Genomic DNA, 12323 nt, shown 5'->3' on the forward strand with positions numbered 1-12323 from the left:
CTGGAGCATATTTTTTATAATTTGGGGGTGCAGAAGGTCTTTCTAAACGTATTACACAATCAGAAGTCACCAGACAGATTTCTGCCACATAACAAATTTAAATTCGGTATAGGTATAAAATTACAATATATAAAGAGCCCACAAATATCAGTAAGAAAAATATAGCACAACAGAATTTTTGCACAAAGGCAATTCACATAGGAGGAAAGGCTAGGCTGTGATAAATATAAGGAGAGACGCTCAATTTTATCAATAATCAAACTGCAGAGTAACACTGCAGTGAGAGTCACCTTCTAGACTTAGAAAAGAGTCACCTTCTAGAATTAGAAAAGCAGGAAGTGGGAAGCGGGGGCCTCAGGGAGGGCTGGGGGAGACGTACATCAGTGAAGGCAAAACTGGCTGGTGTTTTCTCGGTGACGTTTTGGTAAGCGATCCCAAAAGGGACAATACGTGCCCTCTGACCCCTTCCCTAAGAAGGCAATTGCACAAACGGATAAAGATGAGGTACGAGATTCTCCTTCCCAGCGTCATTGCGCAAAAGAAACATCATACATACGTCACAAAGGGTTCACCTGGTCCAGACACGCAGTGCGTCCGACGCTCCTGCCAAAGCCCAGAAGGCTCTCCCTTGCCTGACAGGAGACGCACTCGGCCCGAGTGAACACGGCAGGCTGCAGCTGTCTCCCGTGACAGGCGGGGGCGAGAAGGGGGATTTCTGGAGCATTTCACATTCCTCTTCCAGGTCTTGTGCGTTGAGTTTTTGGTAATTAACAGGTGTGACTTTCACAGAAACAAGTGCAACCTCCAGTGTAACTGGGTGGCCTCTGCTCACACCCCATCTGTGTTTGCGTGGCTGCCCCTCCGTGGGGAGGGCCTCCGTCCACCCAGCCTCAGAAAACCCCAAGGTGGTGTGCACAGCTGGGGACCCCGGGGCCCTACTCAGCCCACTCAGAACACACTGACCCAAGAAGGCCCCAGCTCGCACTCCAAGGACCAACAGAGGCTGGCCAGTGGCTGAGCCCTGTTCCCTGCCCTCAGGGAACTACGTTGCCCTGAGTCACCCTGGGTGGTGGGAAGAGCTAAAAAAGGGGCCCTGGGTCCCTCAAGAATGTGGGGGGGGTGTGCCAGGAGCCAGCAGGCACAAGGACGCACTGTGTGTTGGCACCACTGCCATCTCCTTGGCCTACCCGGCTGCGGCCCCTTGGGCTCCAGTGTCATACCCAAGTCCACTCACTGTGGCACCTCGACAGCCCGACCCCCACCCATTGAGCTCAGAGGGGCCTCCGCTCCAGCCACATAAGCCTGTTTTTTCTCACAGACTACAGTCTGGGTGAGGACAAGGACGCAGGCTGCTCTCTGCCCAAGTGGGTTAAGAACATGCTACGAGCTTTGCCCAGGTGAGGGGTTCTGGCTGCTGCAGGACCAGAGGGCCAGCCTGCATGGGTTTTCCATTTTTATTTATCCAAAGAGGAGAAAGAGGGAGGGGGAGGGGGAGGGGGAGGCCTCCTGCCCTGCCCTGGCCCACCTGGTCCCTGTGAGACTCACCTGTTCTCCGCACCTGCCGCAGGTCCCCTCAGCCCCCTTCCCAGTGGGCCTACACTCCCGGGAGCACGTGCAGATGCTGCCCCACAGTGCAAAGGGCCTGTAAGGTCTCTTCCTCCTAAGCCTAGCCCAGAGTCTGGTTTAGGGACAAGGCGGTCACTGCAGAGCTGCCCAGGACCGTGTGAGGTGGGCTCTGTGTTGGGTGCTCATTTTAAATGGCTGGAACTTTCTGTGACAGGGCCTAGTTGTCGGGCCACCCTGGCGGGCCTTCGTGACACCCAAAAAGTTTGCTATTGGCTTGATTCAACCAACACCTGTTTGTACATCCAGCACCTGACCCAGGGCATGGAGCAAAACAGGTAGACACTCAAGCCACAAAAATTAGTCATCTGCCAGCTACGGGCTGTCCCAGGGGAAGGGGCTGTACTGGCTGCTCCCCCTGCAGGGCTGGTGGAGCCAGCAGAGCCTTAGGTTCAGGCTCCAGTGGCCCCTCAGTCACCTCCTGCCATGGCCTCTGAGATGAGGTGACCTGCGGCTCCTCCACGCTCCTGAGCCCAGGCTTGGCAAGAACACAGCCCGCCCCACACAGCCCCTCCTCAGACGTGGAGGTGAAAGGCCATAGGCTGTCTGGGTTCCTGGAGGAATGTGGCCTCCCCTGTGGCCCTGTGCAGAGGGGTCACAGGCGGGCCACACCCATCCTGGGTCCGCCTGCCCAGTCCTTCATGCAGTTGCGCAATGTCTGGCGACAAGCACTCGTACCTCAGGCTGGACCACCACGCACCCTGCTTGGGCCATCTATTCACAAAGTGCAGGGCAGTTGTTACCGTGCTAGATAAGCATCTAAAATGCCTGAGTGAATTCTGTGTATTAAACCACAGAGTGTCTGAGCATGTTACTGAGGTTACACTAAAAGCCCTCCTGTGGTGAGTGAGGCCAGTCAGCATGGAGAACACAGCAGGCTGGAGGCTTTGGGTCTAGGGGTCCCCACAGAGAGGTGGGGGTCGTGGCTGGCAGGAAGTAGGACGGGCTCTGGCTCTGCCTTCTGCGGCCTCACTGTTCACATGCAGCTCTGCCTCTGGCTGTGAGACTCACCTGACGAGCCCTGTTGGCTTCCAGAACGATGCCCAGACCTGGGCACCTGGCACTAGACGCAGACATGCAGACACGCACAGACACAAAACATACCAGTGTGCCCACACTCGCACATGTATTCACACACACAGACTCATTCAACACATGCAGGAATGCACAGGCTTCCCTAATCTCTGCCTGGAATGTCCCCTCTTCAGGGACAAATCTGGGGTGAAAAGGAAGCTGTACTTCCTTGGACAGGGGACAGAGAGCTGGGCCGGGTCCACGGGGGACCCGCAAGTTCTGCAGAGACCAGCTGAAATATGATGTCATAATAAAAACCCCATTTAAAGTACTTCTTTTTTTTTTATTGATTTCATTGAAAACAGAACAAGAAATGGTCAGAGCCAAAAGACTGCTCTTAAAACTGTCAAAAACATTTTAACAGAAAAAAATAAACATGACTGCATTATGAATGTTTAGAAGAGTTGCACAAAAAAAACCCCACTGTTACTGCACTAATTACAGTATTTAAAAAGGTATATGCCAAAAAAAAGTATATGACCTGCCAGGCCACCACACAAAAGGTGATGGCAAATTTATTCACACTACAAGACTAACATTTTTAAAAAAGTTTTTCCTGCATTTTATTCTAAAATCACTTTGTTCTCTTTATACAGTTGATAGTTTATTTCACGTGGTGAGTAGAAACCACACCAGAATCAGCACCGTGGTCTGTGTTTTGTTTTTTTATTTTTTGTTTGTCCTAATGTTCAGTAATGGTAGAAAATAAATCAGTTTATTCATCATAGCATGTGGCTTAAAAAATCAACAGAAGGTGCCAGCGTCAACGGAACCGGCGGGGGCTGCACCCACCAAACCACTTCCTTGAAAAGAAACGTCAGTTAGAGGTTTGATATATAGGACTAGATATAGGATTCCTTTAAAAAGCAAACCCACATTTTCTCCAAAGTTAGTGGCGGGGTCGGTCTCCTGACTCTCCGAGACTGGCAGCAGACAGTGTCCTCCGTGCAGCCCCTGGGACCCCGCACCAGCTACGCAGGGCGCGGGCAGGGCGAACGGAGCAGCTCGCGCTAACGGTGGCCTCGGCGGTGCCACACAGAACAGTCTGGGCCGGGCAGGAGAACAAAGCAACCCCGTGGTGCAGCGGGGACCTCGGAGGTCACAGGAAGAAACGAGAAACTTCGCAACGACAAATCAGCATCAGAAACTCAGAAGGTGATGCCAGTGCGGACTCCCAGCGTCTTTGGGGCGCGGGCCAAAGTGTGCGCTCCAGCCTGGGCACTGGGCCCGCGGCGAGGCCGCAGGTCTGGGAAGGTGGCTGGGAGGCGTCCGCACCCGCCCGCAGAGGCTGCAGCCTCACCTCCGACCCCTCCAGGAAGCCGGCGGCGCAGCCCCCAAGGAGGACACGTGCGGAATCTCTCCTCCTCCTCCTCTAAACGGCGACGCGGCGGACCCTGGCTCCCGAGCGCCCCGCTGGCCGGCGGGGTCTCATAGCGGGTCGGCGGCAGCCGCGGAGCTGGTGTCGGGCAGGCCGTCCTCCTGGGCCTCCTGGGCCGCGCTGGCCTGACGCTGGGCCAGGGCCGCGCTCGAGTGCCGGCACTTGGGGGAGCCGCAGCGGCAGCTGAAGAGCTTGCCTTTGATGTCCCAGAAGCGCTCTCCGTAGTCAAACCTGGGGGGGAACAGAACCAAGGCTCCAAGTCGAATCCCACCGGCACCTCCCACAAGCCAGATAAATGCAGGCAAGGCCAGAGCTTCCTCGCCCCGACCTGCCGTGCCGCATCCCAGGTAGTAGTTTTTAGAACTACAGGAAAACCCTGAGGATAAACCCGAGACAAGCCCAGGAAAGCAAAGCAAGCCCGGTTCCTAAAACCGTCCCGCTGGCAGCGGACATGGCCAGGGGCTGCGACGGTGCATACCCGAGCTGTTCGCCGGCCTCGATCAGGCGGGTGCTGAAGAAGGCGATCCGGGGGAACCGCAGGTCCTGGTGAGCCATGAACACACGCACGGGCACCAGGTTGGGCTCGCAGTGGTGGTTGATGAACCGGCTGACGTTCCCGTAGAACCGCGCGTCGATGCAGTAAACCTCCCCGTCCTGCAGGGCGAGAGAAGCCGGCACGCGCTGCAGCGAGCAAGGCCCCGCAAGTCGGCCTCGCCGGGTACGGCGGCCCCAGAGCCTGGGGTTGCGCGCAAGCCCGCCACGCAGGAGGGGACTTCTCCAGTGATCCCCGGCGGCGGTGCGGAACCTCCGCTGGCCTTCTCGCTGTGTGGCCGCCCACCCCGCACCCTGCCCTCGTCTGCGGTGCCGTGCGGGTGGTGCAGGCCGTTCCCTTGAGAGCGTCCCCATGGGGCTTCCAGCGACTGAATACGGACAGCGCCCTCCCACCCAGTACCCATGGGGCTGTCTGGCACCAATAGGAGAAAGGAGGCCGGGGCTGCAAGAGCCCCGTGAGGCAGTGGCAGGGGCTGAGGGGGTCGGGAGGGATGGAGCTGGCGTCCGGGACGCACTGCCTTGGTGACGAGGAGGCGGAACAGTCTCCGGAGGGTCTGGGGAGACTCAGTGGCGAATGGCACCGGGGAGGACCGTCAGGCGGAGGCTGCCCACAGAAAACGACTTCTGCTGCAGCCCTTCCGGGAGCTGGTGTGGTTGTGGAACACGAGGCCGAAGAGACTGAGGCGTCCTCCTCACCCTGGTGCCTTGGAGAGAAGCCCAAGACTCCAGGTGGCCGCATGGCCCTGGCCCCTGGCACTGGCCTGCGATGACGGATTCTGAATTGACTGTAGAGAGGGGAATGAGGTAGGTGGGCCTGACCCAACCACGCAACCCTTTTAAAAGCAGCTCTCTCTGGAGACCTAGGGCATGGAGCTGCTGGCGCCTGGATGGAGGGGCTGCGTGGGAGGAAGGTGGGTGGTCCTGGCCAGCAGCTAGCAAGGAACCTGGACGCTGCCCATGCGACCACAGGGACCTGGGCTCAGCAGCACCCCGCCTGTGCAGCCCAAGACCCGGCACGCTCAACCCCTGCTGCGCACACTGGGCCGAGTGGGTGGGCGCCGTGGCGAGCTGCGGGTGGGTGGTGTGGTTTGTTACCCAGCGACGGGAAGAGGCAACACCACAGACGACAGCCAGGCAGACGGGGAAGGAGGCACCTGGGGCTTTCCAGGACCAAGTTCCGAGAGGGAGGAGCCTGCAGGCAGAGACACCTGGTTCACAACCTGCCCCAAAATGAGTATTAACCAGAGAACCAGAGACGCTCAGAGATCAAGAGGTTAAAACCCAAAGCAGCAAGCGGGTGAAAGCGTGGACGAGGGCAGATCTCCAACAACCTTCATGGCGCGGGCAGTGACAAGACGGTAAAGCAGGCGAGCACGGCTGCGGGACGGGACCAGCCATAGCCCCCAAAGACAAAGACACGGGAAGCCGCCTCCCGGTTTACCCCAAAGAAACAGAGCTCAGAGTGGCTCACGTGGCGTGGACTTTGGCCTCTGCTTCAGGGTCTGGTGGACTAAGAATCTATAGGCGACCCCTCCCCGTGCAAAAAGCACCTCTGAAACTAGTAACAACGCACACATGAAAGTCCTGGACAGTAGCAAGATGGAGACTGAGGGGCTCCCGGCTGGAGGGGCCAGGCCCAGCTCTGCCCAGGCTTTCACCAGGGGTGGCCCGTCTGGCAGAGCACACAGCACTGCCCCATGGGGAAGAACCTGCAGGTGCTTCGGGGGCGGGTGGGGTTTCAAAGTCTGTGTACACAAATCTCTGCCCAACCAGGACCCCATAAAGACAGCAACCCCAGCAAAGATGCACGACTGGAGTAAGGCAGACAGGCCACGTGGAAGGCGGGGCCTGCGGAGAGAGCCCAGCCAATCCTAGGACTGGAGCAAGGTGCAGAGGCCACATGGGAGGCGGGGCCTGAGGGAGCCCAGCCAATCCTAGGACTGGAGGGAAGGCAGGGCCTGCAGAAGGATCCCAGCCAATCCTAGGACTGAAGCGAGGCGCAAAGGCCGAGTGGGAGGCGGGGCCTACAGAGGGGGTCCAGCCAATCCTAGGACGGGAGCGAGGCGCAGAGGCCACATGGGAGGCGGGGTCTGAGGAGGGAGCCCAGCCAATCCTAGGCCTGGAGCGAGGCACAGGGGCAACGTGGTAGGCGGGGCCAGAGGGAGCCCAGCCAATCCTAGGCCTGGAGCGAGGCGCAGGGGCCACGTGGGAAGCGCGGCCTGAGGAGGGAGCCCAGCCAATCCTAGGACTGGAGAGAAGACACAGGGACCACGAGAGAGGCGGGGCCTGCAGAAGGGGCCCAGCCAATTGCACATTGTTTCCCTGTGTGGGGAAACAAGACCCACACAGGAGAGAAACCAGAGTCCTGGTTAACAGAGAGAAAAACGTTAACAGGAACAACTGAAGTGACCTGACACTAGAAACACTGAGGAAATGAACACGTCTGAAAGAGAACACTCAACTGAGCCCAGCCTTGCGATGAACCAAATGCTGCACCAACAGACACGTATTTTCAAGGCAGCTCCTAAGGCTATCCTCAATGAAGAACAAAAAGCAAGATTTCATGGCATGAAAATCTCAGAGAAATGAGAAGTCTCAGCAGAGAAACAGAAAAAGAATCCAACGGAAATTCTAAATCGAAATTAACTGGCTGCTGAAGCCATCACTGGGTGGATGAACAGAATCTCAGATTTGCCTGACAGGTAAAGTCAAACAAACTGACTTGTACACAACATTATCTGAGATAAATGGCAAGGGCTGAAATCAACCTGAATGTCCCAAAAAAGGGGGAGAAAGATTTCCACGTACGGACAATATGATGACTCTTTCCAAATCCTCTTGGGAGAAAGGTAAGGGCTGGTGCAGTATCTACACTCTACCACTGTTTGTGTTAAGGAAAGAGAAGGAATAAGAAATTTACTTGAGTATTTTTTCTCGATTTCTGCTGATGGTTGCTGCAGGTGCTATGGTTGGAATATGTGTGTCCCCCCACCAGACTCACAGGCTGAGACCCCTAGGTTACAGTGAGGCTTTGGGAAGGCGATTAAGTCATGGGAGTGGAGGGAATTGTGCCCTCATAAAAGGGACTCCAGACAGCTGCTGCACCCCCTCCACCACGTGAGGACACAGTGAGAAGGCACTGGCCCTCCCCAGACACCAGATCCAGCACCTTCATCTTGGAACTTCCAGCCTCCAGAGCAGTGAGAAACACATTCCTGTTATTTGTAAGCCTCATGGTTTACAGTGTTTTGCTATCAAAGTCCGAATGGAGTCAGACAGCAAGAAACAGAATACAGAGAACATGGAGAGAAGCAAGGCTTTTCTGGGTGTGAACTTCCCAAGCACGCAAACATTTTACACAATCAAATAACAAAAAATTAAATCGTTAACATTTAAAATGAACTAAAATTAATGTAACTGCCTATCAAGTTGGTGACACAATCACACAAGCAACATTTCCGGTGCTGCGAAGCACAGGACTGGGTCCAGCTTCCATGGAACATGCTCTAAGGAGTGAGACGCTGCAAAGAAACGCAGATGCCATCCCGCAGTTGTACTGGTGCTTACTGTTATCAGTAATAATCTGGGCTGGGAGCAGTGGCTCACGCCTGTAATCCCTGCACTTTGAGAGGCCGAGGCGGGTGGATCACGAGGTCAGGAGATCGAGACAATCCTGGCTAACACAGTGAAACCCCGTCTCTACTAGAAACACAAAAAATTAGCTGGGCGTGGTGGCAGGTGCCTGTAGTCCCAGCTACTCGGGAGGCTGAGGCAGGAGAATGGCGTGAACCCGGGAGGCGGAGCTTGCAGTGAGCCAAGATAGCGCCACTGCACTCCAGCCTGGGCGACAAAGCGAGACTCTGTCTCAAAAAAAAAAAAAAAAAGCAATATCTGGAGTACTATTTTGAAACTAAACATTTTAGAAATCAAAATTTTTATTGTAAGAGATACAAATATAAAATCAAAGAAGTTGGATAAAAACTCTACACCGTTAAATCAGAATTGGAAATATTAACATGAACACATTTTAAAAAATCTGTTTACTTCATAGCTCTGTCCTCCGAAAAGTGAGTTGAGACCCCATGGCACCCTGATGGCAGTGGGTGCCCCAGAGTCTCGTTTCAGTTTCCAAAAATCTTTCTCTTCCAAAAGTACAAGGACATCCTGAAGAAATGACTGATTCCAAGTGTGGGGCCAGGAACATAAGGGAGGCCTGGGTGTCACATGGTACCAAAGAGTAGTGTCACCAAAGGAGACGGGCGTGCCTGCATGGGCTCCCCATGGCCAAAGATGGGGCAGTTTGACCATTAAATAAGAATGGCTATAACTGATCAAAACACACATGTAAAAAATGTGTTTTTTATAACAAAAAAAAAAAAAGTTAAAATCCATAAGCCCACATTAACACTCAAAACAGAGAAAAGAAAAAAAAGACCAAAATTTCTTTGCTGCCAGTAATTTTTATGCCACTTCCTCACTCTGAAACTTGTTAACTAAATGGTAAGAATAAAGCATTGATCTTACCTTTCTCTGAGGAGTAACCACAAAGCCCAGGTTTAAGGTTTACTTATTAAAACAGAAGAATGTCTGTTAATAAACAGGGAAGGCATGGATGCTCGGGGTGGGTAGTTGAGGCGGCCACAAAAGCTCCCTGCAGGACACAGCAGCCCCAGTGTGTCGCCAAACCTCAGCCCTCCCTCCCAGCTAGCCGCAAACACAGGATAAGAGAACAAGTGAGGTGGCACCACGGGGGCCACACAGAAATATGGACCACGGGATTTATCAGGCTGTCGGCCAGTCTCCTCTGCAGGCCACCGTGTGGGCTGCTGGTAGGAAGAACCTTCTGGGATGTGCCAAGTATCATACAAGAAACAGCCCCGCCTGATTCCAGAGGGGCGAACTAGGGAAAGACACCGGGGAAACTAGGAAAGTCTGTAGATGAACATCGCGTGACGCGCAATCTCGTCAGGCAGCACTACTCACAGGCACACTCTGACACGTCACTGAGGGTAAAATGTCACGTGTGTAACCAACTTTACATTATATCAGCAAAAAAGGACGAAACAAATAAAGCAAGATACTAACAACCATCAAGTCCAGGTGGGGGAGTAAGAGCCTCCACTCTCCTGATCCTCTCTGCTTTCTGGTATGTTTGAAAATTTTCACAATGTGTAGTCAAAAAGGAATTGCAAAGGCAAGAAAAAGGAATCTGTGAAAGAAGTGGCAGAGAGGTAAAGTATTTTTCTTCTATTTTTTAACTAAATATGAGACCTGAATATCTTTAACATCAGGGAGGAAGCATCAGAGAAGAACCTGTGTGGAGAAGGTGCTGCCGCAGGTGAGGAGGTTCAGGTGGCAGGCAGGTGGTGGGAGTGGGCGCAGGGCAGGAGCTCAAGTGGCAACGTCTGTGAGACCAGGGCAGGGGCCTCCCCATGGTGCCTGGATGCCCCACCCTGCTGAGTGGAGACAACATCACAGTCGGCTCTGTACAGACGCCCGGGCCTGGTGCTTGGAGTGGACCTCACTACAGGCGCTCATACGCTTTGCCAGAGGCAAAAGAGGCCGTCTGGGAGGGCCAGGCCCATCTGGGCTCTTCCCAGGACACCTAGCAGGCTCCACAAGCCCCCACGCAGCAAGCAGGAGGGAGGCACAGAGGCGGCAGCTCTCCAAGGCCCTGAACTGGCACTGCTCAGAGCCACTAAGGGCTCATTGCAGACGTGAGGCCCCAGGGCTGGGGCCTCGCTGTTCCTGGCCTTCTCATTTTTGTGGCTTTTCTGTCCAGAGCCACCGGCCTTAGAGATGCTCTAGTTCAGAGAGTTAAAAATAACCCTCCTCCCACCCTGAGAATCTTCCAGCTCTGCACCAAGCATCACTCGGGCCCTGAGTGTGGGACCTGTGGCTGCCCGGGAGATGTGGTACCTTCCCCACCCACACCCCCGGAGGAGCACACTTTGTGGCTTCTCAGGATGAGCCCCTTTCTCAGTCTGACCCCCAGGAGCCTCCACGTGACCCTAGAGGTCATGAGGTCTCGAGACCCTGTGCTCTGCTTGGTCTAACTGCCCAGACCGGGGGGGCCTAGAGTCAGGGTGTGGCCTTGGCAATGGTCATGCCTGATGACCCAGCCCAGACTCCCTCAGGCCACGCACACAGGTGGCAGCCTGGCATGTGCTGCTCCCCCCACCCCAGGGCATGTCCAGGGCTTCTTTGGGGACAGGGTGTGGGTTCCTTGCACCCTGAAGAGTGCAGAGGGGCCCCTCCTGGGTACTCCCCTCTGACCCCTGGGGCCTGTGGATGGTCACGGCACAGGCTGCAGCCCAAAGAAACAAAGGGGCTGCCTCCATGGGCCATCAGCCCTGCCCATGGCCTCCCACTGTGTGCCTTCCGTCCACGTCCCTCCCACGATGGCGCCTCCATGGGCCATCAGCCCTGCCCATGGCCTCCCACTGTGTGCCTTCCGTCCACGTCCCTCCCACGATGGCGCCTCCATGGGCCATCAGCCCTGCCCATGGCCTCCCACTGTGTGCCTTCCGTCCACGTCCCTCCCACGATGGCGCCTCCATGGGCCATCAGCCCTGCCCATGGCCTCCCAATGTGTGCCTTCCGTCCACGTCCCTCCCACGATGGCGCCTCCATGGGCCATCAGCCCTGCCCATGGCCTCCCACTGTGTGCCTTCCGTCCACGTCCCTCCCACGATGGCGCCTCCAAGGGCCATCAGCCCTGCCCATGGCCTCCCACTGTGTGCCTTCTGTCCACGTCCCTCCCACGATGGCAGCCGGGCCAACCAACCTGTCAGTTGGCACAAGGAGCCCCCTTGGCACAGGAGCACGGCCTCTCCCAGCCGTTCCTACGGTTCAGAGGCTTCAGATCCCAGAATCCTCATAGGAACACACACCGCTGAGGGCTTTACTTCCAAGGTTTCTCTGATCAAGAAACCTTCCACCTAGGTTTCAGGCAAGCATACCATGGAGAGGCCTCCCTGGGGTGCCTCGCTGACGGGAGATTTCAACAAAGGCCTAAAGAAGGTAAGGACCGGGAGGGCGGATGGGCAGGATCCCAGAGGGCATGTTCAGTGGGCTCCAGAACAGTGTGAGGGGGTGCGAGCAGTTGTGAGAGCAGTGGAGGAGCAGTCAGTGGGGAACAGGGTGTGCAAGGTTTGAGCCACCAGCAGAGGGCTTGGGGTCACCATAGCCCCAGGCTGAGAACAGATGGCAACAGCAGGGCCGGGGCTGACCCAGGGGCGGGTGCCCACTGCAATGGTCCAGGAAATATTTTGAAGGCAGAATCAGAAAGTTTCCTGGTACCCACAGATTTTGGCACTCAGGTGGACAGGGGTCTGGGATCTGGGATCTGGGGGTGGGTCAAAGCTGCAGCAGACACCTGGGAGGCTTTATTGTGTTCATGCTCTCTACATCCCCAAAATGAACAACCATACCTGGGCCTGTGTGCCCACGGCTGAGAAGTGAGAGGATGCCAGGAGGATTACTGTCCCTGGGCCTGTATGTCCATGGCTGAGAAGTGAGAGGATGCCAGGAGGATTACCGTCCCTGGGCCTGTGTGTCCATGGCTGAGAAGTGAGAGGGTGCCAGGAGGATTACCGTCCCTGGGCCTGTGTGTCCATGGCTGAGAAGTGAGAGGGTGCCAGGAGGATTACCATCCCTGGGCCTGTGTGTCCATGGCTGAGAAGTGAGAGGGTGC

General features: G+C 55.6%; 1 protein-coding gene across 7 annotated transcripts in view; it reads right to left on the bottom strand.

The window, feature by feature from the left end:
* Positions 1-2959: 2959 nt before the first annotated feature.
* EHMT1 (euchromatic histone lysine methyltransferase 1) overlaps positions 2960-12323 on the bottom strand; it is a 226360-nt gene continuing 216996 nt past the window's right edge. For all 7 annotated transcript variants that reach the window (XM_033238348.1, XM_033238346.1, XM_033238345.1 and 4 more), the window contains 2 exons: positions 4554-4729; positions 2960-4306 (listed from right to left, as the gene is read on the bottom strand). In XM_033238348.1, coding sequence (XP_033094239.1) covers positions 4126-4306; positions 4554-4729 — 357 coding nt within the window. In that variant the 3' untranslated portion in view covers positions 2960-4125. The remainder of the gene's footprint in view (positions 4307-4553; positions 4730-12323) is intronic.

The sequence above is a fragment of the Trachypithecus francoisi genome, unplaced genomic scaffold (assembly GCF_009764315.1).
Source record: "Trachypithecus francoisi isolate TF-2019V2 unplaced genomic scaffold, Tfra_2.0 Lachesis_group16, whole genome shotgun sequence".
In the NCBI taxonomy this organism is placed as follows: Eukaryota; Metazoa; Chordata; class Mammalia; order Primates; family Cercopithecidae; genus Trachypithecus; species Trachypithecus francoisi.